This window comes from Salvelinus sp. IW2-2015, linkage group LG25 (assembly GCF_002910315.2).
Source record: "Salvelinus sp. IW2-2015 linkage group LG25, ASM291031v2, whole genome shotgun sequence".
Taxonomy (NCBI): Eukaryota; Metazoa; Chordata; class Actinopteri; order Salmoniformes; family Salmonidae; genus Salvelinus; species Salvelinus sp. IW2-2015.
Window position 1 is genome coordinate 25,708,777 of NC_036865.1, and position 27,667 is coordinate 25,736,443.

At 41.9% G+C, this 27,667-nt stretch overlaps 1 protein-coding gene across 4 annotated transcripts; it reads left to right on the forward strand.

Moving 5' to 3' along the window:
- Positions 1-6,225: 6,225 nt before the first annotated feature.
- LOC111951622 (WASH complex subunit 2-like) lies at positions 6,226-26,594 on the forward strand. Of its 4 annotated transcripts, none has more exons than XM_070435004.1 (25): positions 6,226-6,620; positions 7,106-7,249; positions 7,543-7,707; positions 8,188-8,256; positions 8,362-8,529; positions 8,845-8,938; positions 9,112-9,173; positions 9,696-9,782; positions 10,039-10,141; positions 12,474-12,539; positions 12,802-12,920; positions 13,132-13,186; positions 13,714-13,893; positions 14,147-14,310; positions 15,727-15,828; positions 16,850-16,942; positions 17,036-17,137; positions 18,112-18,263; positions 18,408-18,531; positions 20,500-20,736; positions 21,197-21,328; positions 23,197-23,394; positions 23,518-24,231; positions 25,497-25,659; positions 25,839-26,594. In XM_070435004.1, exons 2-25 carry the CDS (start codon positions 7,106-7,108, stop codon positions 25,985-25,987), a joined length of 3,642 nt encoding a protein of 1,213 aa, XP_070291105.1. In that variant the 5' UTR covers positions 6,226-6,620; the 3' UTR covers positions 25,988-26,594. The 4 variants fall into 4 exon arrangements, with proteins under 4 accessions (XP_070291105.1, XP_023825580.1, XP_070291107.1 ...); XM_023969812.2 differs by having other exon boundaries at positions 6,227-6,620; positions 9,693-9,782; XM_070435005.1 differs by having other exon boundaries at positions 6,228-6,620; positions 9,693-9,782; positions 10,057-10,141.
- The last annotated feature ends 1,073 nt before the right edge of the window (positions 26,595-27,667 follow it).

Sequence of the window (27,667 nt, forward strand, 5' to 3'; positions counted from 1 at the left end):
AGACCAGGTCAGGGGTAGTCTCTCTCTCGCTGGATGAACATCCTGCCCATTATCTGCTTTCTTTCCAATCAAATCTAAATAAGACTGTCTTTAACTGACTTCCTACTGCTGTTTATGTAAACATGCCTCTCTCTCAGTGGCAGACAGTGACTAACAAATTATGGACTAGTTTAACCAAAGACTGCTGAGCTGCTGCCCTCTGCTGGAACATAGTACTGATTACACAAAGATGGGTGAATGAATGCAGATAATGAACTAAGCACACCAGACCAAGCTGCTAATGCATTGGTGCCTATGGGAGAGCCACCCCCAACAGGATCGGTGTCCCCCCCGCGGGACTGTTGAGCTAATGTGCGCTAATGKGATTAGCATGATGTTGTAAGTAACAAGAACATTTCCCAGGACATAGACATATCTGCTATGGGCAGAAAGCTGAAATTCTTGTTAATCTAACTGCACTGTCCAATTTACAGTAACTATTACAGTGAAAGAATACCATGCTATTGTTTGAGGAGAGAGCACAGTTATGAACATGAAAATGTATCAATAAACCAATTAGGCAGTTTGGGCAGACTTGATACAACATTTTGAACAGAAATACAATGGTTCATTGGATCAGTTTAAAACTTTGCACATACACAAAATCTAAATTGCGCCTAAACTGGAGTAATAAATTGTGGCCTTTCTCTTGCATTTCAAAGACGATTCTCCTACATTAATTTCACATTTCCACCAACTTCAAAGTGTTTCCTTTCAAATGGTATCAATAATATGCATATCCTTGCTTCAGGTCCTGAGCTACAGGCAGTTAGATTTAGGTATGTCATTTTAGGGCGAAAATTGAAATCCTTAAGAGGTTTTAAACAGACTGGGACAGTGAACATTTTTTTCCAATGGTAAACGGTCTGAGCGGTACATCTTTGTTTATCCACCGTCTTTGGTCTCTACTACAGCGTCTTTGGAACCAAGGAACTTGCAGAACAGGATATGTTTTTTTGTCTGGAGCTATACTATGACGACCAACTGAAGTATTATCGGCGATGGAAAAGTATATCTTTAAAATTGGTAACCATCTTTTCCCAATATTCAGATACCTTGGGCTGATCTTCACTGTAAATAAAGATAAAGTTGCCATTGTTATGAAGGTTCAAGGACTGTTACTGGATATAGTTTGGGGTTTATTTGAATTGTAATGAAAGTTATTTGCATTTAATTTAGTTGACAATCTCACTCATTCTCTCTCTGACACACACACACACACACACACACACACACACACACACACAAGCACACACCCAGGCTACAGCATATTAAGACTGAACAGTTTTATAGGTTGCCACTGCATACCAAACACAATTTTGTCAAGTACTATACAGTGTATATATTTTGGGGTTTAAGACGGAATGATTGGTTGACAAATAATGCTCCCACTAGCCAGGCGATGGCTGCATAGTTGGTGAGAAGCCAACGAGTGCCTTTCAAAGTGTGTTTCAATATGGGGATAAAAATGTTAAGACTTGCACCTACAGTTGAAGTCGGAAGTTTACATACACTTAGGTTGGAGTCATTAAAACTCGTTTTTCAACCACTCCACAAATTTCTTGTTAACAAAAGATAGTTTTGGCAAGTCGGTTAGGACATCTACTTTGTGCATGACACAATACATTTTTCCAACAATTGTTTACAGACAGATTATTTCACTTACGTAAATCATCAGTAAATMATTTATCTATACTGTATATTCTTATTGTGTATATACACTGCATTTCCAAACAATATTTATTTTTACTGTTTTTTCTGACTTATTACTGTATTTCTATTTATAAATGTGTATTKCCCCGCGTTGGAGAGCTTGCAAGTAAGTATTTCACTGTTCCGTTTACACCCTGTATCCTGTATTCCACAAGTAGTAGGCCTATGTTACAAGAATGTATAATTATGAAACATCATTATAATAAATACACTAAAGGAATTATTCTTTATAAGTAACCTATGGCTATGTAGAATAATATACAGTTTCAGAAATCAATTGAATTGTCTTCTAACATCTTCTTCATAATGACACAACATGWAGGCCTGTGCATTTTATTCTGAGTATAAAACTACCAGGTTCATTTCAAACTCCCCTGCTTTTTTTTGCAGTCTTCGCCATTACCTGAAAGCGGGGCATCCGGCTCATATCGCACAGCACCCATCTTAAAAATCGAATGCAATCCATGCTAAAACCATTCTTKACAGCTAGGACTCTCAGGAACACATACACGGATGTTCTTTTCTACACAGAAGATAATACACAATTATTGTATAAAGATCTTCTGAACTTACCAATACCTACCATAAAAACATGCTGCCCTTACTTGTTGAGAGTCATGAGAAGGTRAGGAGGAGGATGAGGAGGGAAAGAGGAAAAKACATTTGTGTGGGTTTGAGTCTGTATGTGACATGGTAACTACCCAAATGAAAAAATACTACAATAATTACTATATAGTTCTATAATCAAATGTAGTATGCTGTAGAATACTATACTACACACTGTAGTGGGAGAGACGGTCTGCCCGAGCTGAATTAGCAAAACAGGCGTCAACCAAGCTGGTCATAGCTCTGACTTTCGGGGCAAAGGCCGCATTTGGACCTGGACCTTTAGCCGAGGCCAAAGCCATGAGCAGGGAGGTTTTGTAGGAGAGGATCGTCCCCCAGTCATTTCTGACCAGAACAAGCCGCCCGATTAAAGCAGGGGGAAGCACCTGAGCGCCAGCTACACCGCTAGGAGCTCTGGGTAATTGATATGCAGTGGGCTCCCTACCAGTGTCCATACCCCCGAATCAAGTTGCCTTCGTACAGCATACCCCACCCTCGGGGGGATGCATCTGTCGTGATTACTTTGCGGGATACAACTCAGCCCATAGCAACTCGGGCCATGGCATGTCAGGGACACCTGAAGCGACTGTGTAGGCTGCGAGAATGGTTCCAGGTGAATGGCTAGCACTCAGCGCTTGACTGGCCGCATCAACAATAGCCCCAGGGGAACAACATCCATCACAGAAGCCATCAACACCAGTAGGCGTACAGATATAGGATACATTTGAGCCAGTTTGCTGCAGCTGGAAAATAGTCCTGTAGCATCAGGAAATGTGAATTATTACAGTATGTGAATTATAATTAATGGCCATCAAGTGTTGATAMATTTTTTGTTAATGCAAATCAAGCCTGGCATTTAAAAAAATTAATTACAAACTTTAGCAGTCTTTTTAAACCTTGAATATACGACACGTTTGTGTTTCTTGCTGTGCAGGAACATTCTCAGCAACAAAAGAGTGATCAAACTAAGATCCTACATCTGTAGGCTCTGGTGAAAAGGCATTGTGACCAAGACGAAATTTGGCTAAGCAGAGCCGGAACTCGGACACTCTCCATGGCGATAGAAAAGCAAGTGAGTCTAGTTCGACACCCAGTAACGGAWTGCGCTGAGATGGATTCAGACAGCTCTTTTTCTGGTTACTTATGAAGCCTAGAGACTGAATACGGGGCAGTAGCATGGATTTGTGTAACACTGCTTGCCCCCTCGACTCCACCGCCACCAGCCAATCGTCTGTACTAGCCGGGGGCTTATGAGCATGGCTTATGAGCATTCTGCATTTGTAGAGTCTGAGGTGCTTGCCATGTTTTGCCATAGATTTTCATACCCCCAAGACATGTGAACCTCTCACCATTACAATAACAGGGGAGGATAGCATTTTGGGGGGGGTATGATATTTGTGCGTCTAACTTTCTCACTGATTATTATTCACGAATATCATGGTAGAATCCACATTCTTGTAGAAGTGTTTAGAAACATATTCTTATTTACAATAAAAATGACTCCATTATTTACCATTAATTTCTATTCGACACAAAATAATCTCCATCACAACCAAAACAAACAGCAAATGCATCCAACAAATTTGTAGAGTCACAAGCTTGATGTAGTCATTGTGTTCTTTGAATATGGGACCAAATACTTAACTTTGAATTCACATATAAGTGAATTTGTCCCAATACTTTGCACCCCTAAAATGGGGGGACTATGAACAAAAACGGTGGTAATTTCGGGCTTGTGGTAATAGTTGGAGTGGAATCAGTCGAACGATATCAAATATTCTTCTTCGACAAACCATCTCCCTTTTTTCGCCATCTTCAACCGATTCAAGCTCACCCTCTTCCTCCGCCTATCTTTTCCTCTCCATTTCTCCTCCATATTCCAAGTATACGTCTCCTTATGATAATGCTGCACTTCTCCTAACATACATCTTGTTCTTGCCCTCTCAAGGGAGGCCATTTTTCCCCCAYCAGTGACCCCTGTTMTTCGACGGACTCTGGCTGGACTTAAGACGATTGAAGACAACACAAAGTTAGAAATGTTTCATAGTATGCGGTGACCATCTCGCAACAGAGCCTTCAACTGCAAGGGGGCGTTGCGTTTCCACTCCGTTGTGGACCGCCCCATTGAAATGCATGACATCCGGCGCAAMGTAAGTGTTTATGGGGTAATGTGAATGAGGTTTAAGCTAGGCTAGCTAGCCTCTTTGACCGCAGCATGGTCCGTTTAGAATAACCAAGCGACTTAAAGCTACGTATACTAAACAAAAGACCAACCCACCCACATAAAAAAATACTATAGTATACTATGGTATAAATGTACCCCAAAGCAACCATTTTGACTATATTAACCCACACAGCTACAAGGATGCACTTTAATGCTAGGTTCACAACCTCATATTGTACCTTATAGAGACCCCAAATTATGTATAAAACAGTCTTAAAATGCTCTACGTTGGTTTAGATATAAGCATAATTTAACTTGTAAATACTGTAAACTCTCCTTCCAGACTCATATTAAACATCTCCAATCCAAAATTAAATCTAGAATCGGCTTCCTATTTCGCAACAAAGCATCCTTCACTCATGCTGCCAAACATACCCTCTTAAAACTGACCATCCTACCRATCCTCAACTTCGGCGATGTAATTTACAAAATAGCCTCCAACACGCTACTCAACAAATTGGATGTAGTCTATCACAGTGTCATCTGTTTTGTCACCAAAGCCCCATATACTACCCACCACTGTGACCTGTATGCTCTCGTTGGCTGGCCCTCGCTTCATATTTGTCACCAAACCCACTGGCTCCATGTCATCTACAAGTCTCTGCTAGGTAAAGCCCCGCCTTATCTCAGCTCACTGATTACCATAGCAGCACCCACCCGTAGCACACGCTCCAGCAGGTATATCTCACTGGTCACCCCCAAAGCCAATTGTTCCTTTGGCCGTCTTTCCTTCCAGTTTTCTGCTGCCAATGACTGGAACAAACTGCAAAAATCASTAAAGCTGGAGACTTATCTCCCTCACTAGCTTTAAGCACCAGCTGTCAGAGCAGCTCACAGATTACTGCACCTGTACATAGCCCATCTGTAAATAGCCCATCCAACTACCTCATCCCCATACTGTATTTATTTATTTATYTTGCTCCTTTGCACCCCAGTATCTCTCCTTGCACATTCATCTTCTGCACATTCTACCATTCCAGTGTTTAATTGCTATACTGTATTGTAATTACTTCGCCACCATGGCCTATTTATTGCCTTACCTCCCTTATCCTACCTCATTTGCACATGCTTTATACAGACTGTTTCTACTGTATTATTGATTGTATGTTTGTTTATTCCATGTGTAACTCTGTGTTGTTGTATGTGTCGAACTGCGTTGCTTTTTCTTGGCCAGGTCGCAGTTGCAAATGAGAACTTGTTCTCAACTAGCCTCCTTCCTGGTTAAATAAAGGTGAAATATATATATTTTTTAAATGCCTAACCCTAACCTTAAAGACCAAAAATCTCATTTTTTAATTCATACATTTTAACCATATAGCCAATTTCGACTTTGTGGCTGTGATAACTAGTGACAACCCAAGGTTGTTTTTTAATTTTATTTAACTTTTATTTAACCTTGAGACGTTATCCTTGGGACTTCCCTACACTAACCCCTACCCGTAACCCTTACCTAACCTTTGACCGTTTTATTTATTTAATTTTAATTTTATTCTTACCTAACCTTTGACCGTTTTAATTTTAATTTTATTCATAATACAAAAATCAACTTACATTGCTACATCAAACATGTCTATCTAACCTTTGACCGTTTGAATCGTCAACTTCAATGGGGTGACGTCAGAGTTAGGAAGTCCCAAGCAAGGAGCCTGTTTAGAATTTTGGCTTGGGCATCGCTTACCCCACTTTCCCCTAGCTGGAAAAAAATGAATGAACTGCAGTGTTTTTTAAAAGATTAGACTAGGCCTAGAGTAAATAAATGAACAATTCTRGCTAAGGAAAACTGCATGCAATTCAAAAACATGACAATGCATTCAACATACACATTACATACCATACAAACAAAGACCTGTATTACTATTGCCAATTTGATTGGCAATAGTCAGGTGACTGCCGTCAGCTGATTGCCTCCAGACAGAATATGACCGACCTGTCAGAAACTCAATGAGGATCGGCTGAGTTTAGCATAATCGAGTCTCTCTACGACTTTTGGGGCTTATATTTCACTAACGTGGACAACAGTTTGCCAACAGTTACTAAGGTGAGTTTAGTAAAAATATCCCTGAAAGTGCGAGAGTATGCTCTCAATGAATCATTGCCTAGCTAGCCAGCCAGTCTCCGGCAGTGCATAAACATTTATTCAACTAACGTCCTATACCTAGCTAACATTCCAAATGACATTTTGCGAAAGCTTGCGACTTCCCAATGAAACTTCCCAATGTTCGAAAACTAGTTTGCTTGCTAACTAGGGTACCAAACTGGCTAGCTAATCTGGCTTGTTTGCATTGCAATAAAGCAGCCGCTGGTGCCAGCTAATTTAGCTCGCATTTGCCAATCCATGCCTGTRTTGATCTTTACCTAAATTATATAATTTGGGTTTATTTTTGACAAATCAGGTAAAGGGTCGCGTTCAGTTTGCACTAAACAGTATATAACTTTTAAATGGTTATTGTCCACGCTGAACGCCCGTTTGAAATGTTTTCTCCGGTTTATTCCCACTGAATAAATCCTTCAATATTGTTTCAGATGAGCGGGTTGCCGGTTGGGATGGCGAATGTCCCCAGCAAGAGCAATCACACCGGGAAGGATGGCCAGGTGTGGGAGAGACTCTGGACCTTGGAAGAGATGCGACAGACCAGCGCCAACTGGTCCCTGGCTGCAGACTCAGGAGTAGGCTTTGGTTATTATCTCCAAGTTATTATTCCGTTTCTGAATACCCAACTGTTTCTAATGCATTTAACAGTGTATCATCTGGTGGCTGAAGCAGAAACAGACTGGCCGGCAGGCTCTCAGCCTCTAACTCTACATTGTATGGGTAGAGCAATCACATAGCGTTATAAACAGCAATGCAACAGATTAACTACCCTTATCGCTGTGGCAAAGACAACGTCCGCTACTGAACAATCAGATACACTGTTGAATAGATGAAGATTAAACAGTTGTCGGTATCCTCTCCTCCACAGCTCTTCCTGTTCCTGCAAGACTTCTCCCAGAGGATGCTGTCAAAGACTCATGCGATAGAGAAGCAGCTGGATGGACTGATCAGAGACACCAAGGCCACAGACTGCTGCATGCACACCGTCTTCAACGACTTCCTCATGCTCTCCAACACACAATTCATTGAAAACGTACGTTGTGGACTGAAAATACCATGGTCGTATTCATTAGAGCATTTTAATGGAAGAAAACGGACTGAAACAGGGAAAGGACTACCTGTCCTTGACTTGTCTAATAAGTAACACATGTACTTTTTTTTGCTTCATTTTGTTCTACTACAGTGTGCCCAAATGAACACGACCCATGTCTTGTTCCTCTGTTGAGCTTGGTGCCCCTCTTCTTTAGAGGATGGTTGTGCCGTATTTTACATTTCCCAGATATTTTGATACTTCGCAAGCTTTTAACAAAATGAAGAAAAGATGAATCGTGCTACATGGTACAGAACTATGAGGAACTGATGTCTCTTGTGTTTAATGATCTGTTTGCTCATGGTGCCGCCTCTTTTTGTTCACTATCACAAGGTGCTGTGTTACATTGATAGATTCTAACTCATTCTTCTTGTATTGATTGTGTGATGTGTTATTGATATTTGTGTTTGTTGACCTCATCAGAGAGTGTATGATGAGGAGGTGGAGGAGGCGGTGCCAAAGCCTGATGCTTTGGAGAGACCGCCTGAGCAGGTAAATCATCTACCTACTCCTTCCTTGATGTGTTGTGACATGTATAGCACTGTGACATCGCGAGTTCCTCCCCGGGGATAGTTAAATTCAATTACCCCGCATTAGACTCGTGAGCAGAAGGAAGCCCAGCTGATTCCTAAGGTCCAGGAAGCAGTGAACTACGGTCTGATGGTGCTGGACTCTGCCTTTGAGCAGCTAGACGTCAAGGCAGTAAACTCTGACTCAGAGGACGAGGAGGCCACAGACAGAGTGGAGCCCATACTGGAGCCCAAGGTGAGTTTRGAATCATCTGGAAACATACAGGATTAGAGATAAAATTCAAGTTATTCACGCCTCCAGATGTCACGTTAGGATTAGTATCTGTCTAGTCTAGGGAGGATGGCCAATGTTTCCATGCCACTGTGTTTTTGATCTGTCTTTGGGGTCTAGGTCAGTTTAAGCACTTTGACAACTGATGTACACGTTTATTTTACATTTTTTTTGACTAACATTTGATTTGAATGATTGTGCATGTATTGAGCAATGATGTTTTCTCTGACCGCTTCCTCACCTTCTTTCCTTCTCTAACCCACCTCTCTCTGTTTGTAGGACCTGTATGTGGACAGGCCTTTACCATATCTGATTGGCTCTCAGCTTTTTATGGGGCAAGAAGACGTTGGACTGGGCGACCTCTCCAGTGAAGGTAGATCACCTCTGTTCTTCATGTACTCTTTCTACTGAAGGAAAGTGTGTGTATTCTTGGCATGTGTTTATATTATTAGTGTTCAACACTCTTCCAAGCATAGTGTTTGTCATCTAACATTAGTCATGTTTCTCAGAGAGAAAGTGAAACTGATGTCATTCTTTACTTCACAGAAATGTCAGTCGACAGCGATCGCGACACCGTCATTGTGAGCGAAGATGGCAAAGATGCTAACGTAAGTATTTTTTCATCCAGAAAGAGTCAGATGTTTTTTGAAAGTGTGAAGTTGACATTATTATTATCCTCAAAATAAGTTGAAAATACTGACAATTTGATTTAGATAAACACCACAGGGATAATACAGTTATGTGAACAGCAGTCAGACGATGACTTTGACCAGGATGWGGAGGGGCCAGCGACCATTAAGAAGAAGGTGAAGGTCAATTTCACTGTGACTGTCAGGGTCGACGATCAAACCCAGAGTTAGTTGATATCTCTGTGATAACAATAACAAACGTACATGATTGTATCGCTGTGTGCACAATTCTGACAGGGGATGATTAAGGTATTTACCAATTTAATCAATGACGAAACACAACAGAAAAATGTGTGATTGATTGAATCCTTTCTACACTCTGGACACTGGCCATAAGCATGCTGCTGTTTATGGCGATGATGGTAATGGTTACACCTTAGTGAGGATTGTGATTTTATTTGCAACCTCATGGATGACATTGAATGATTTCCCCTTCAGAAGTCGTCTATGTTGAGTGATGATGAGGACGAGGAGGGAGATTCAGACATATTCGGAGAATCGGRYGAWGATGATGATGATGACAGAAAGGTATGTTTGATTATAGTTTGCTGGTGGAGACTGATACTAATAATATGACAGACAGATCATTTATGAAATATAACTAGCCTTTACCCAGCTAAGTCAACAATGCTAATACATTTGTTTTATGACTTGAGGGAGCATAATGAATGTGTCATGTCTCAACTATTGAATGTAGACATAAATGTGAAATATTTTTTTGTAGGTAATTGCTTGTCCCCTTACATGAATATTGATGTTCTATTCCACCTCTCTTTTACGGAAGTCTTTGTGTCACATTCAGAACCCAAGACCATCATCCTTTGCTGATGAGCTGGCCGCCAGAATCAAAGGGGAACCTATCAGCAAGCCAGAGGGAGATCGCACATGTATGTTGGGTTGACATGACCTGAATTACAAACTATTCAGCRTGTCCATTATCACCTCCACCATTTTTTGTTTTATGTTAAACTTATCATGGTTTCTGGGAAAGGTAACTGTATGAGCTCATATGCTAGCCTGGGTACCAGTGTGTTTCTGCTTTAGCCAACTTATTGCCATATGATCGTATGGCCCTGTGTTTTTTGCAGTAATGTGACATGCCTGGATTTTTACYMTTTTTATTTAAGCCTTTTCATCAAAATGTCCTCTTCTTTTTATGTCAGACTGTCCAGCACCATCCTCAGACAATTGCTTGCATTTTTGATCTACAGTGGCAAGAAAAAGTATGTGAACCCTTTGGAAATACCTGGATTTCTGCATAAATTGGTCATAAAATTTGATCTGATCTTCATCTAGGTCACAACAATAGACAAACACAGTCTGCTTAAACTAATAACACACAAACAATTRTACKTTTYCATGTCTTTCTTGAACACACCGTGTAAAAATTCACAGTGCAGGGTTGAAAAGTATATGAAGCCTTGGATTTAATAACTGGTTGACCCTCCTTTGGCAGCARTAACCTCAACCAAACGTTTTCTGTAGTTGCGKATCAGACCTGCACAACGRTCAGGAGGAATTTTGGACCATTCCTCTTTGCGAAACTGTTTCAGTTMAGCAATATTCTTGGGATGTCTGGTGTGAACTGCTCTCTTGAGGTCATGCCGCAGCATCTSAATCGGGGTGAGGTCAGTACTCTGACTGGGCCACTCCAGAAGKCRTATTTTCTTCTGTTGAAGCCATTCTGTTGTTGATTTACTTCTGTGTTTTGGGTYGTTGTCCTGTTGCATCACCCAACTTCTGTTGAGCTTCAATTGGCAGACAGACAGCCTAACATTCTCCTGCAGAATGTCTTGATAAACTTGGGAATTCATTTTTACGTCAATGATAGCAAGCRGTCCAGGCCTGAGTCAGCAAAGCAGCCCCAAACCATGATGCTCCTTCCACAATACTTTACAGTTGGGATGAGGTTTTGATGTTGGTGTGCTGTGCCTTTTTTTCTCCTTTCTTATTAGTTTAAGCACACTATGTTTGTCTATTGTTGTGACTTAGATGAAGATTTTATCAAATTTGATGACCAATTTATGCAGAAATCCAGGTTGTGCGTGTGTTCCTTCCAAACAATTCAACTGTAGTTTCATCTGACCACAGAATATTTTGCCAGTAGTGCTGTGGAACATCCAAGTGCACTTTTGCCAACTTCAGACGTGCAGCACTGTTTCTTTTGGACAGCAGTGGCTTCTTCCGTGATGTCCTCCCATGAACACCATTGTGTCTAGTGTTTCACGTATCGTAGACTCGTCAACAGAAATGTTAGTGTTCCAGAGATTTCTGTAAATATTTAGCTGACACTCTAGGATTATTCTTAACCTCTTTGAGCATTCTGCACTGTGCTCTTGCAGTCATCTTTGCAGGACGGCCACTCCTAGGGAGAGTAGCAGCAGTGTTGATCTTTCTCCATTTATAGACAATTTGTCTTACCGTGGACTGATGAACAGGCTTTTAGAGATACTTTTGTAACCCTTTCCAGCTTTATGCAAGTCAACWATTCTTGATCTTAGGTCTTCTGAGATCTCTTTTGTTCGAGGCATGGTTCACATCAGGCTTCTTGTGAATAGCAAACTAAAATGTTGTGTTTTTTTTTTTTATAGATCAATGCAGCTCTAACCAACATATCCAATCTCGTCTCATTGATTGGACTCCAGGTTAGCTGACTCCTGACTCCATTTAGCTTTTGGAGAAGACATTAGCCTAGGGGTTCACATACTTTATCCAATCTACACTGTGAATGTTTAAATTATGTATTCAATATAGTTTAAGCACACTGTGTCTATTGTTGTGACTTAGATGAAGATCAGATCAAATTTGATGACCAATTTATGCAGAAATCTAGGTAATTCCAAAGTGTTCACATACTTTTTCTTGCCTGTGTAATTCTCAATTCAGGCTTAAAATACAGGATAACATCTTGATATGCCGTATGACTGCGCGGAACACACAGTCTAGCACCCAGACTAATGATCCTACACTTCACTCAATAACAATCTACCTAAATTCTTGTATCTGTCCTCTCTGTTTTGATTATTATGGCCACTGTTTGCTCCATACAAGTTCCAAGATGTGTTTTCAGTTGGTACATTTGCACATAATGTAGGCCGTACAACATGTGATGTCATAATGCAAATAATGTTGGCAGATTACAACAGCACATGTTTCACTACATATCATTGTTCTGCATGTGCATGCTCATGTTTCCTTCCCCRTGTCACTTCTCTGAAGCATTGTCGTCTGCCTCTAAGAAGAACAGTAAAGCAAAGAAAGAGCCCAAGGCTGAGAGGCCACCGGGTAGGACAGCAATTCACTCATCTAAAAGAGTTTTCTTTACTGCGCATTGTGTACAAGCACCTAATCTCTCTCACTATGTATCCAATTATATTGTACCTGCTAAGCTAACTGTTACTTCATAACACTTCAGTCAGAAGAGCATTAGTGGAGTTGGTCTCGCTCCAAAGTGACTGAATTAGATGTCATTTGACAAGCAGTCATGACATTGCAGTATTTTCCAGTAATTTTTTTGACTTGTTGTTGACACCTGTTTTTGTTGTAGCTATTGAAGATGACAGCGAGGAGTTATTCGGGCCGCCCAAGATGGAGGACGAGGACTTTTCTCCCTTTGGWGGAAAAGGAAGCCTCTTCAGTGGARGGAGAGGACTGTTTGATGATGAAGTAGGCTCACATGAACGCCGTTTTGTAGCTTCCATGTCTTACTTTTTACATGTTACTTACCCATTGCAATTTCACGTAATATGATGGATAGAAATCAATAAGTGAACCGTTCAAAGAAAACAAAATCAATCTACAGCCTGTTAAAAGCTCCCGAAGAGTACATTTAAATGAGTTTTGTCTGAAACCTGATAACATGATGTTTGTTGTCCAGGGGGATCTGTTCTCTGATCCACCTAAACAGCCTGTAGCAGAGGAGAAGACCAMAGGTAGTAATAGCCATACAACTATCTGTTGAAACACCAAGGCTGTTTTCATTAGGGCACACTAGATATTTTGCAATCGAAAACATTTTTTGTGTTCTGCAAGTTTAGATGGTTGCTTTCCATTTCAGGATGTTTTGTTGTAAGTGAAGTGGCGCAGCGGTCTAAGACAATGCATCTAGTAATAACAGTGTTACTCAAACGATGCAGTGTCTTAGACCGCTGCGCCACTCGGGAGCATAGAAACATGCCCTAAGGACAGCAAAGGCTTTTCAAAGATTAAATAGTAATAACAGTGTTACTCAAATGAAGAAGACAATTTTCTGTGGCTTGAGAACCTAATGACTCTGAAGATACCGTCCTGCCTTTCTGAAACGGAATTGGATTTATTTAAATTAAAACTAAATACTATTACAATACATGACCACAGACAGTCTACTGTACTATGTTGACAATTCTGTGATGGTATTGACAATTTTATCCTCTCCAGATTTTATCTGACGAGTCTATCCTGTCCTYTTCTTTCCCCATAGAGAACAGCCTGTTTGGCACTCCTAATGACTCTGATTCAGTGGAGGGTAGAGAGAACGGCAGTCCAGCCAAACCCAGCAAGACCCAGACATCAGCCCCTAGAAWGACCGCTTTAGGGGGGCTGTTCGACGATGAGGAGGATGACTTCTTCACCGGCAAAAGCCTTAATAAATCCAGATCAGGTAAGTCAATCAAACCGTAACCTCTCTCTCTCTAGCTAACATGGTGGGCGAGACCCCAACTTGAGATCAATGATCGTAAAATATCAGTGAAAATCTTACATTGACATCACGCCAATACATCAGTTACTCTTAGGTATGCGAATCAAGTTTTCACCTTATTTTCATTCATGCAGTAAGTTTCACATCTTAGATCTTGCCACACTATAACTGTCTTTAGCACAAGCACTCATAATGTGTTGTCACCTGTGGTCAGCTGGACAGGAGGAACCCAAGCAGAAGACAGTGGATCTGTTTGGAGGAGGTGATGAGGATGGTGACATCTTCGGTGACAGCTCYGGTGTTCTGCCCCCTCTACAGAGCAGGAGGGAGGTGGTGGAGGAGGAGGAAGAACAGGTGAAACAGGCTCCTCAGAAAAAGGTGAATATACACATGTGTACAGAGCATTGTTTTTACCTATACTGTATCATATGGCCTCCGCTCACTACCTAAGAATTTAGAGAAAAACGGGGCAATTCAAGAGGATGCTACGAAAGTTATGTCAAAACGTTGTTTTCTTTGCCTTATGTCATTATACATCACACATAATGAGTCATTAGATTGTTCTCTGCAATATTCTAACTTTAGTATACTTATACTTGACAGTGTTGATGAAATAAGAATGTTAGTTTGTTGTGACCATTGCTAGTTTAGACTGCGCTGCTCTTGGGTCTTTCTCTTCCATATTTGGCATTGGGAGGTGGTACCATTTGTAGGTGTTTCTGCGGGTTAGACCAATCAAAATCAACTTGATACCAATCTACGTTGAGAGGAGCCATTTCTATGCCGATTTAAAGGGAAAGATTCAGAAATAAACAACGAAAACGTGAACATATTGTCTTCACGGAGGGTGGTTATTGAAATTGTCTGTTAGCTTTGTAAATAAATACATATTTAGTCCCTATYTTAATTTTATACTGCWGATTTCATTTYGAAAAAGCCCATGTTTTCACTCGTTTGACCTGCAGCCATTAGTTTACTTTTTACCCCTTTTTCTCCACAATTTTGTGGTATCCAATTGTCCTATCGCTGCAACTCTCGTACGGACTCGTGAGAGGCCAAGGTCAAGAGCCATGCGTCTTCCGAAACATGACCCTGCCAAGCCGCATTGCTTCTTGACACACTGCTCGCTTAACCTGGAAGCCAGCTGCACCAATGTGTCGGAGGAAACGCCGTACAACTGGCGACCGAAGTCAGCATSCATATGCCCGGTCCGCCACAAGGAGTCACTAGAGCGCGATGGGACAAGGACATCCCGGCCGACCAAACCCTCCCCTAACCCGGACGACGCCGGACGYCTCATGGGTCTCCTGGTCGTAGCCGGCTGTGACAMAGCCCGGGATCAAACCCGGATCTGTATGATGCCTCTAGCACTGCTTTAGACCGCTGTGCCGCTCGGGAGGCYTGTTAGTGCTGTTCTGCCGCGGAGCAGAGTTCTATGGAGCAGTGACCACTTTGATCATTCCATTCACTCTAAACATGCTAAATTCTCAGAGTAAATTGTCTAACTTTTAAACCATCTATGGTAGCGACATGGGGGTTAGACTACTGTTTTTCTGGCGCAATTCTCTGTTGAATGGACATATTTGTGTAAACCTTGAATKAATTAATACTTTTATGGGTGAACAACCTACATATTAAGTGGGATACTTGTTAATTGACTAACATTAGCGTGATCATGGTTATTGATTTAGGGGACTTGGGTATCATGATTACATGTTGCACTGATGATGGTTGTTGGTTTCAGTGATGAGGATGATGGTTGTTGGTTGTGCTGAGGTTGTTKGTTGTGTTTAGATGCCAGCAGGAGGTGTCTCCATGTTTGGTCCTGGTACCAAGAGCCTGCTGACTGAGACACTAAAGAAACGACGGCCCTCCACCAGTGAAGAGTCAGAGGAGGTGGGAATCCTCTTTTATCCATCCATCATCTCTATATGCAATATCTTTCTCTTTTTCTCTCTTTCTCTTTTTCTCTCTTTCTCTCTCTCACTCACTCAGAAGTGTGCTTCTTTTCAACACTTATTCTCAAGTAAGGGTCCATTAAATATATGTAAACATAAAATATGTCAACATGAAAATTGTAATGGTCTTGCGAATTATTTTCCAGGCAGACTACTGAGTTCTATTTCCTCAAATGTCACATTGATAGCTAAAATGGCGGTAAAATGTAGATTCAATCCTGCCTTTTGTCCATATGGAACATTTCTGGGATTTTTTTATTTMAACTCATGAAACATGAGACCAACACTTTACATGTTGCGTTTTATATTTTTGTATAGTTTACCCACCTTTTTACCACTACATCAGTGGAACCAACCAACCCACACCATGTAAGGTACAAATAAATGCGTCAGACTTTGACATTGCGAGCATGGGTGAATCGCTCCTGAAGAGCCACATGAAGGGGGAATGACAACGCTGCATCCTGCGCTGGCGTCAGTTCTACATTTGTGACTTTTTCTCTGCAACATCCTCCAGAGCTTTTTTGCCCATCGCCTCATTCACGGGGTGCCCGCGATATTCCGCTTTATCAAGTGACCGCTGTGCTCCTGCGCTTCTGGTGGCCTTTAATGTGCCGTGTTCCTCACACAGCCCACCCACCCTTTTCCCGGCCGGCGACACTAAAGCTGAGTAGAGTAGAACTTRAGTAGAACTTGTAAGGTGATGAAACCAACTTTTTTTCTCTCTATTAGGTTGTAGCTATATACTGCCATCTGGTGGCAACTAGATGGCAACAATGACATATGAACTATTACGAATTGATGGTCCTTGAAAATAAATATTAGTGATTGAAAAAGTACTTAAGTCCTTGAACTTGACTTGCCACTGTCTGTACGAACCCTGTAGAATTTAARGTGATCATGGAGCACACTTTGTTTTACAGATTTAACCTCAACTTTCTGTCCCTGTCTTTCTACAGATATGTCCAACCATCCCTAAGAGTCAGTCCAAGCCTGAACCGACACTTCAGAGCAAAGCTCTTCTGTCCATATTTGTTGACGAGGAGGATGAGGTGAGAAAATGAGCTATGACTGATATCGGTCCATAAAATATAATGAATTGGTACCTGCATCTTCATATCTAACCACTTTCTTTCATTATGCAGGATCTGTTTGTGTCTGCGAAGAAGTCTAAGTCAAGCCAAACTGAAGATGTCACACCACAAGTCAAGAATCCTGTCTCTAGCGCCCTCTTCAGTGATGACGAGGTAATGGGAGGGAACGGAACCTTGCTACATAAACTTCAGTTCAACATCAGCCTTTCAGAAAATAATGCCTCCTTCTGTAGCCACTACCCCTTTTTGTATTCACAGATCTGAAATAACTGGACAGGTGTGTGGGCAATTCCACCGTAACAGAGTGATAATTTATGTTTAAAAAAATATATACACTACCGGTCAAAAGTTTTAGAACACCTACTCATTCAAGGCTTTTTCTTTATTTTTACTATTTTCTACATTGTAGAATAATAGTGAAGACATCAAAACTTTGAAATAACACATATGGAATCATGTAGTAAGCAAAAAAGAGTTAAACAAATCAAACTATATTTCATATTTAAGATTCTTCAAAGTAGSCACCCTTTGCCTTGACAGCTTTGCACACTCTTGGCATAGTAGGTGTTCTAAAATCTTTTGACCAGTAGTGTAAATATATATTTTTATTGCAAAGTTAAACCATACAACTCTATGCACAAAGACTACTTTTAACAGTTTCCACAGAACATTTTACAAAAACACATTTACTTGAAGAACGGTACAGATGGAACAAACCGTCATTYTGTTACCAAACTTTGCATCTGCACTGTTCTTCAAATACATTTAGTTTTTGTAACAATTTCTGTGGAAATTGTTTGTTGTACTTGGGCTTAGGGTTGTATGGTTTGCGTAACTTTTCAATCATTGGTTTTTGTTTGACATATATTTTAAAGTGTAAGATCTGAGTTTCTGCATCACTCTGTAATTGTGGAATTGCCCATAGCCAATATGGTGATGGCAACTCCATCCAATGGGCTCAGCACAGCTTCAGATATAGCTTACAACCATCCTATTCCAACAAATCTGCAAACACCAGAAGGGTAGGGGACAAGCGGTAGATTTTGAACCGGGCTTGATATTGAAGGTTGTCGCTAATACTTCAACACATGCTATCTATTTAACCCTTTATATTCTGTCTGTATCAGGACCATTGGATGAGCTCCAAGCATAGTGCAGGAAAGACTGGAGGGATGAAGTCCAGTGAAAGCGCACCCTATAGTCTACCCAGTGTCAAAGCAGATCCTTTCGACAGCCTGTTCGATGAGGATGATCTCTTTGCTGCTACCAAGGAGTTGAGGTAAACTTTATATCCACAACAATAGAGACACTGTGCTAAAATGTTTGACTAGTGTAAAAAAATAAAAAAAATAAAGTATAATCACTATCTCTAGTTAGGGTCTTGGTGTTGTTTTGATGGGTGTAAATGTCTGTGTTGATGCAGTCAGAAGAAGCCACAGAGAGTGTCTCTCCAGTTTGAAGATGAGACTGAGGATGGTGAAGATAAGGGATCTCTCTTTGACTTCAAACCAGCCATCAACAACAGCTCTACTCTAGCTGACCCTAAAGTAAGCCTGCGTTACAGATTCTGGTTGTGTCACAAATGGCACCCTGCTCCCTATATGCACTATATAGGGAATAGGGTGCCATTTTGGGAAGCASACACTGACATGAATTATAACCTAAAGATAAAGCCTTCGAGGCAACAATTGAATTCAGTAATACCGTGCATTCGGAAAGTGTTCAGACCCCTTCCCTTTTTCCACATTTTGTTATGTTACAGCCTTATTTTAAAATGGATTAAGTCAATAAAAATMCTCATCAATCTACACACAATACCCCATAATGACAAAGTGATAACAGGTTATTAGAAATGTTTGCAAATTTATAAAATAAAATAAAAACTACATAAGTATTCAGACCCTTTACTATGAGTCTTGAAATTGAGCTCAGGTGCATCCTGTCTCATTGATCATCCTTGAGATGTTTCTACAACTTGATTGGAGTCCACCTGTGGTAAATTCAATTGATTGGACATGATTTGGAAAGACACTCACCTGTCTATATAAGGTCCCACAGTTGACAGTGCATGTCAGAGCAAAAACCAAGCCATGAGGTAGAAGGAATTGTCCGTAGAGGCCCAAGACAGCATTGTGTTGAGGCACAGATCTGGGGAAGGGTACCAACAAAATTCTGCAGCATTAAAGGTCTTCAAGAACACAGTGGCCTCAATAATTCTTAAATGGAAGAAGTTTGGAACTACAAAGACTCTTCCTAGAGCTGGCCACCYGGCCAAACTGGAGAATCGGGAGAGAAGGGCCTTGGTCAGGGAGGTGACCAAGAAGCCGRTGGTCACACTGACAGAGCTCCAGAGTACCTCTGTGGAGATGGGAGAACCTTCCAGAAGGACAACCATCTCTGCAGCACTCCASCAATCAAGCCTTTATGGTAGAGTGGCCAGACAGAAGCCACACCTCAGTAAAAGGCACATGACAGCCCGCTTGGAGTTTGCCAAACAGCACCTAAAGACTCTCAGACCATGAGAAACAAGATTCTCTGGTCTGATGAAACCAATATTGAACTCTTTGGYCTGAATGCCAAGCGTGAAGTCTGGAGGAAACCTGGCACCATCCCTATGGTGATGCATGGTGGTGGCAGCATCATGCTGTGGGGATGTTTTTCAGCGGCAGGGACTGGGAGACTAGTCAGGATCAAGGGAAAGATGAACGGAACAAAGCACAGAGATCCTTCATGGAAACCTACTCCAGATCGCTCTGGACCTCAGACTGGTACGACGGTTCTCCTTCCAACAGGACAACCACCCGAAGCACACAGCCAAGACAAAGCAGGGGTGGCTTCGGGACAAGTCTCTGAATGTCCTTSAGTGGCCCAGCCAGAGCCTGGACTTGAACCCGATCGAACATCTCTGGAGAGACCTGAAAATAGCTGTGCAGCAACGCTCCCCATCCAACCTGGCAGAGCTTGAGGATCTGCAGAGAAGAATGGGAGAAACTCCCCAAATACAGGTGTGCCAAGCTTGTAGCGTCATACCCCAGAAGACTCAAGACTGTAATCGCTGCCAAAGGTGCTTCAACAAAGTACTGAGGGTCTGAATACTTCTGTACATGTCATTTTCCAGTTATTTTTGTATTTCTTTACTTGTTTTTGCTTTGTCATTATGGGATATTGTGTGTAGATTGATGAGAAAAAAACTCCYAATTTAATGCATTTTTGAATAAGGCTGTAACTTAACAAATGTGGAATAAGTCAAGGGGTCTGAATACTTTCCAAATGCACTGGATGTAGACCTTTATCTATTATTTTAAAACAATTCAAATATTGAATGAAAATGTGTTTATATTCATATTTTGGGGGGAAAGTACTATTTTTATTACTGTTTGTGTTGTACTCTTCATGGAAATATATGTGTGGTAACATCCCTGCAGTGATATGTATGTATTGTTGAATTTTAAACAACTAGTCATTTACCCCCTAGTTCATACCCTTGTCTCCTGTGCCCTTGTCCTGTTCTCTAGGCTGCTGCTGTGGCCTCCCCAGCCCCCTCGCTGGTCTACACAGACAAACCTGAGGAGGTGACGGCACCTCCTCCCCCAGTGGAGAAGAGGCGTGCAGAGGAGAGGGCAGCGAAGGGTCCTGATGTACAGCCCCTGTCCTCTCTACTAGAGGKCAGTGAGAGTAAGAAGAAGCCAGTAGGGGCCGTCAGTCTGTTTGGAGGGATCAACGTGCTGGGAGACGGACTGGGAGCAGCCAAGGTGAGACGCTACATAAGGCTCAGGGTAGAAGTTCCCCCTAAGCTCAAATCTAGGATCAGCTGAACTCATCAAACCCAAATCTTAACCATAACTTAGTTTTAGTCATTTGGGCCCTTTCTCAATTCATCTTTCCTTGATGCCTCACATCCTCTCTCCTTCTCAAAATGCATTGGAGAAGAAGGCCTTAGGGGTGGGACCTTGGACATTCTCTTCCAGTATGGTTGAGATTGAGGTAAGGAGAGAGGAAAGGTGAATTGAAATGGAGCCTTGCTCCTAAGTGTAAGGTGCTGTACTCCGACTCTCTTTATATCTTCCTGTCACTTAACAAGCAGACTAAGAGCCCATTGGATGAGATGGATGGTGATGACTTCCTGTCTAAGGAGGGTCCGCCCCCCATGGAAAAGGAGTCCACGTGCGTCTGCATGTGTCTGTCTGTCTAAATCCTATGTCTGTGCGTTAGCCTACAGAAGAGCGTCCTCATACCAAGAGCAGTACCGGGGTGTTCCAGGATGAGGAACTGCTCTTCAGTCACACTCAGCAGAGAGACAACCACCCCGACGTTGACATCTTCGCCACGCCTGACAAGTCTGTGGTGAGTTCTAGGGACAGTACTCAGTGAGATGGGAAAGGTGTTAGTGTTGGGCGAGAGCAAAAGCCTGCACTCACCAGGACCAGGGTGGATGCACATTGACGCGTACTACCTGCTATTCCTTTTAGTGATAAATGAGTTGTACTTATGATATTCCTGGTGATAAAGTGCTGTGTTCCTGTCTCAGAGGTTCAGGCCCAGTAATGCTAGTAGCTCAGTGAAGTCCAGGCCCAGCTCAGTGAGGTCGGCAGCCCCAACACTTTTTAGTGATGAGGATGACCTCTTCAGCTCTGTCAAGCCCAAAGCTCTTCGGCCGGTACCCTATTCATTAACAACTTGATTAATTTACTGATGACTACACCCTCAGTCCTTGTCTTTCATTTGACCTCAGAAAGTATCAGAGAAGCCCAGTAAACCCGGTAAAGACAAGCCATCCCCAAAACCTTGTCACAGCACCAGTCACAGCGAGTGAGGTAAGGCTGAAGAAACAAAGTCTTACGTAGGCTGGTTTACACAGGCAGCCCAATTCTGATATTTTTTTTCCACTAATTGGTCTTTTGATCAATCGCATCATATCTTTTCACATTAGATTYTTTTTTCAGAGCTGATCTGATTGGACAAAAGACTAATTAGTAAAAAATAAATCAGAATTGGGCTGCCTGTGTAAATGCAGCCTTAGTGCTCAGCAGTCTATGTGATTGCCAATGTGTTTATGATTGAAGGGTTTCAGAATTTGAAGGATATCTATAGACAGTAATGCTCTCTCCTCTCAGTTGAGACTTATTCTGTGATATATTATTCTGTTATTCTGTGATATATTTCAAGGGAATGTTATCCAGGCTGTTACATTGCTTTTGGAGGTACTCCTGTCTGTGTCAAGATTACTTAAAGGTCAAAAACATGATTTTCCTATGTTTTAGATATATTTACACACTGAGTTTGGCATAACATTGTGAAAATGATAATGCCMTTTTAGTGTAAGAGCTGTTTGAAWAGACTGCCTGAAATGTCAGCCTGTTTTGATGGGATGACGTCACCAGGCGGTAAATTAGTTAATAGACCAATGAGAAAGAGTTCCACACATCTCTGCCAATAACAGCTAGTTATCCCCTCCACACTCAGACCACTCACAGACAGTCCTGGAAAAATTCTTTGTTGAAAAATTGCTCTTCGCTAAGACACTATTTTTGTTTCTTGTTTTTCAATAAAAATGGTCAAAAATCACAGTTAGTTACTTAATTGTTACCAATAAATTATTTGATATTGAGAAAAAAGCTGCATTGGACCTTTTCACCTGATCTATGTTGTTCAACTGCACAGAAGCCGGCACCAAGCTCTGTAAAATCTAAACAGCCTTCGTCACGGATTGGAAAACTCCAAGTAAACAACTTCTTCTTTTAAGTCAGTCAACGTTTTACTCTATCTTTACTCTTTCTGAGTGAGAGTTTATTCGTCCAACATGTGTTCTCTGCCAGACATCTTTGAACCTCCGCCTTTGACATGAATCATGTCGTCTTTTCCACTGCTGGCTTAAAAACTAAACTGAGACAGCGTGACTGTCAGATTGATTTGCATAATGTTTTATTTTTTACCATCAGACTGAAAGCGATTGCTCAACCTTTCTTCTTCCTGAAACTGCATGAATAGATGTCATTCCTATGTCTACATTTGGACTTTGGCTTTAYTCTTGGGCTCTCTTTCCTCTGTCTACCGCTTTGTTCTGATCATCATGAGGAACTGCATGAACAAAATTACTTGTAAATCCATTTCTATAATGTGATAACCATTTGCATGTGTCCTCACTGTGCTACAAACACTCTTATAAAGGACTTTAGTTGATGAACAAATGTGTTCCTCCTCCCCACTCTCAGACCAACCTGGTGATCAACCCTGCTGCCCTCCTGCCTAGAGTGTCCCCTTGGATCCTAGGGGGGGTCAGTGGACTACCAGGCCTGAGCCCCAGCTCCTCAGGCCTCAGTCCCAGTACAGCATGGACCCAGTCCCCCAGCGACGGAGGGCTTAGCTTCGACCACCCTGTCCAGTTGTCTGTGCTACAGTGTGCCAACAAGGTTGGTCAAGGGTCAGAGGTCAGGCACTGGGGTGTGGGGGAAACAAAGCACACCTAAAGCTCTAACCTTGTACCTTCCTAAATAAGCCTCTGTTATGACTTCATGTGTCTTCTCTTCCTGTAGGGTCGAGCTAAAGGCTCCATCTGCCGCAGGCCCCAGACCAGGGCAGCACGGCAGATGTCAGCTCAGAGCTCTGTGGACCAGAATAACCAGGGAGAGGACCGGGCCGGACACAGCCCAACCCTACCTCATCCAACCCAGCCTAGTTTGGCACTACTTAACCCAATCCAGCCTAGCCTGGCACTACCTAACCTAACCCTGCCCAGGCCTAGTCTACCCAACCAAGCCCTAACCACTGCCTTACCCTCCTTCTTACCTGCCTCTTTACCCTCCCAACCCCCGCTCACTGATGTCTCTGTCAGACCGGCAGTTCTAACACTACCAGTGTCCAACACCCCTCTAAAGAGAGACTTTTCTAAGGGTAGCAAGGTGAAGGTGCTGCCCTCTCCCGACGAGGCTGACCTGTTTGGGTCTGTCCCTGCCCTAGCCCCAGTCCCCAAACTCACCGCAAAGACTACGGAGGGTGAGTTGACACCGAAGAAGGAGAAAGAAGGGACCCCTCCGTCCCTCTTTGACGACCCCATGGGTGACCTGTTCCAGAACGTCAAGCCGAGGTCTGCGATGAAGGCAAAGGCCTCTTCCTTCCTGGAGGATGAGGACGATGAAGAGTATATCTTTGTGCTGGGAAAGAGCTCTACTCCCACTACTAAAATAACTGCCGGGGGGAAAGTCACTAAGGCAGGGAGCAACTCTACTCCCAAACAGGACCTCTTCCAGGTATTGGTCATGGTGATCAATATTTTTCAGTCAATTGAACAATCAATCTGTCCCTTTTTTWAATTTATTGTGCAGCCAGGAATTTACAATATCTTACAATCATTGAAATGTTCGTTTATTTTTCATCGTACTAGTTGGAGGAAATATCGATACAGTTACATATCGCATATTATTTTGGACGGTATTATATCGATACTTTGACTCGCAAGTATTTTTTCTATTGCTGGGTAGCGTTCGGTAACGTTAGCCAGCACTAATCGGTGGTATCTGCCAAAACGCAGGTATTTTTCATCCTATAGCAAGTTCTCCATCTTCTTTTTTTAAATGTTGAGTCGACATGTTTTCAGCACTTTTCTTTCCATGACTGATTAAAACAAAATTTCTCATGCTCTTCTCTGTCTGCAGCAGACATACACTGAGTATACCGAACATTAGGAACACCTTCCTAATAGAGTTGTACCCCCCCCCCCCCGCCCTTTGACCTCCAAAACAGCCTCAGTTTGTCAGGGCATGGACTCTACAAGGTGTCGAAAGCACAGGGATCCTGGCCCAACAACGCTTCCCACGGTTGTGTCAAGTTGGCTGGATGTCCTTTGGGTAGTGGACCATTCTTGATACACATGGGAAACTGTTGACTGTAAAAACAGTAGCGTTGCAGTTCTTGACAAGAACTGGTGTGCCTGGAATCTACTACCATACCGAGTTCAAAGGCACTTAAATATTTTGTCTTGCCCATTCACCCTCTGAATGGCACACATACACAATCCATGTCTCTATTGTCTTGTCTCAAGGCTTAAAAATCCTTCTTTAACMTGTCTGCTCCTCTTGATCTACACTGTTCGAAGTGGATTTAACAAGTGACATCAATAAGGGATCATAGTTTTCACCTGGATTCACCTAGTTAGTCTGTCATGGAAAGAGCAGGTGTTCTTAATGTTTTATATACTTGCATATATACTCGCATGTATGTTTCAAACATTAAATTGCAATAAAATCACAGTATTGAATCGCAATACATATAGAATTGCAATACTTATCRTATCGGCACCTAAGTATCTTGATAATATCATATCTTGAGGTCCCTGGCAATTGTCAGCCCTACAGTACATTGTAGTAGTCTAAATGCAGTTGGTCTGGCTCAGCGCATGCTGCTTCAGCTTATCCAAGAGTCACGATCTCTGCAACAGGAGGTGGARGGAAATCTATGTATTCCTTGGAAAGTGTATGTCTGCTTTTTTTCTGAATGTGTTTTTCTGTTGTCCCAGGATGAAGCGGCGACGACCCCCAAAGCTCACAAAGACAAATCCCTGGATGCCAGCCTGTTTGACGACAACGTTGACATCTTTGCTGATTTGACGGCCACTTCAAAACCAAAAGAGAAGAAGTCCAAGAAGGCGGAGACTAAATCCATATTTCATGATGATATGGGTGGGTGTTTGCAGAGCACATATATCAGAATATCTTGCATTGTTGTTCCTCAATAACTTTCAACATGCACGTTGAAATTTACCGCAGACAAATATAGGTATACGTACACACACATTCTTACAATGCCATTGCCACCAGGTTGAACTGAAACATCTACTGGACATGCTCTCTCCGTACAGATGACGTCTTCTCTCCCAGCACTGTGAAGCCAATGGCCAAGCAGCCTCCATCCAAGTCCAGGAAAAGCCCTCCCTCCCAGGACACCAGTGCATCGGACGGCTGGGGCAACATCTTCGACCACCCTCACGATGCTCTGGGTGGGAACTGAACCGTGGACTGTTCCTGATGAACTAAAGCTTTGTTTGTGTCCCAAATGGCACCGTATTCCGTAGATGGGTCATTACTTTTGACCATGGCTCATAGGGTGTGCACTATGTGGGGAATAGGGTGCCATTTGGGATGCAGTCCCTAACTGTACAATTGTGCAGAAAACGTTGTTGTTTTGGAGGACTGAAAAAGGGGTTGGAGATATTAACACTGTTCTTATAGAGACTATTTCTATAAAAACAATCCATCGATCGGCATAACCTCGGATGGAAAAAGGGGATGATTCTGATACTCATCTCTGATTGATAACAAGTAACTATTTGTCTTTATTTAATGTCCATGGTAGCAGGACTTAGCCATCATTAGGACACCTGCTAATAAAGAAATAGTAAATTATTTATACATGTAGTTGAGTTCTGGGTATGTGGTTTAGCATTGCCATTCTGAGATTACATGTCACAATCGGGCTGTGTCATGTCACCGTTATGAAATCATTGTTTTTGTCTTTCAATTAATATGAAATTGTTACATTTGTTAACTTTGCCTGTGATAAATGACAATAGATCTTTTTTTWAAAGAATTAAAATAATATTTTGCTAAATTTAAAATGTGTGCTAAGTTTGTTTCTAAGATCTGCAGCACTACTTTAAAGTATTTTGTTAAGATAATGAATCGTGGAATTACTAATGCAGCTAAAAGAGGAACAGCTGTTCACTGCCATCTCTAATCAACTTTKAAATGTTGACTAACTGCACTGGTGCGTTTAGAGGATTCTGCTACATTTTATAATAATAAGGAACATCTATATTTTGATCAATTAAAATCTATCACTGATGGTATTTAAGTTTCAATTTCCAAGTTTTAATGTCATGCTCAAGTACAGTGACATGCCTTTCTTGCAAACTCAAAACCCATCAATGCAATAATAACAATGTAATACTAAAAATAAGGTGAAACAAAAACATGTATTTTTATCTCGTATAAGAAAAACAAGATTAAATATGTCAGCAGACTATATACAGGGTCAGTACCATATTTACAATGTGCAGGGATGCTGGATCGCTAGAGGTAGATACTGTATGTAGCCAAGTGGTTAGAGCGTTGGACTAGTAACCGAAAGGTTGCAAGATCGAATCCCCGAGCTGACAAGGTAAAAATCTGTCGTTCTGCCCCTGAACAAGGCAGTTACCCCACTGTTCCTAGGCCGTCATTGAAAATAAGAATTTGTTCTTAACTGACTTGCCTTGTTAAATAAAGGTTAAAAAAATATATGGGTAAGGTGACTAGGCATCAGTAGCAGCAGCATATATGATGATTTTATGTGAGTGGGTGTTTGTGTGTAGAGTCTATAACTGTATGTGCATATTGTGTGTGAGCAAATGACGGAGTGTGTTGGAGTATCAGTGTGCGTAACTGTGTAGGGCCGTGTGAGTGTGTATAGAGACAGTGCAAAATAAGAATAAAATACAGGGGTCAACAATAAGAGTTACACCGAGGCCTGTACTCTGGAGCGGGATCGATTTGGAGATGGAGGGGTCCGTTATGGTCTGGGGCGGTGTGTCACAGCATCATCGGACTAAGCTTGTTGTCATTGCAGGCAGTYTCAATGTTGTGCATTACAGGGAAGACATCCTCCTCTCTCATGTGGTACACTTCCTGCAAGCTTATCCTGACATGACCC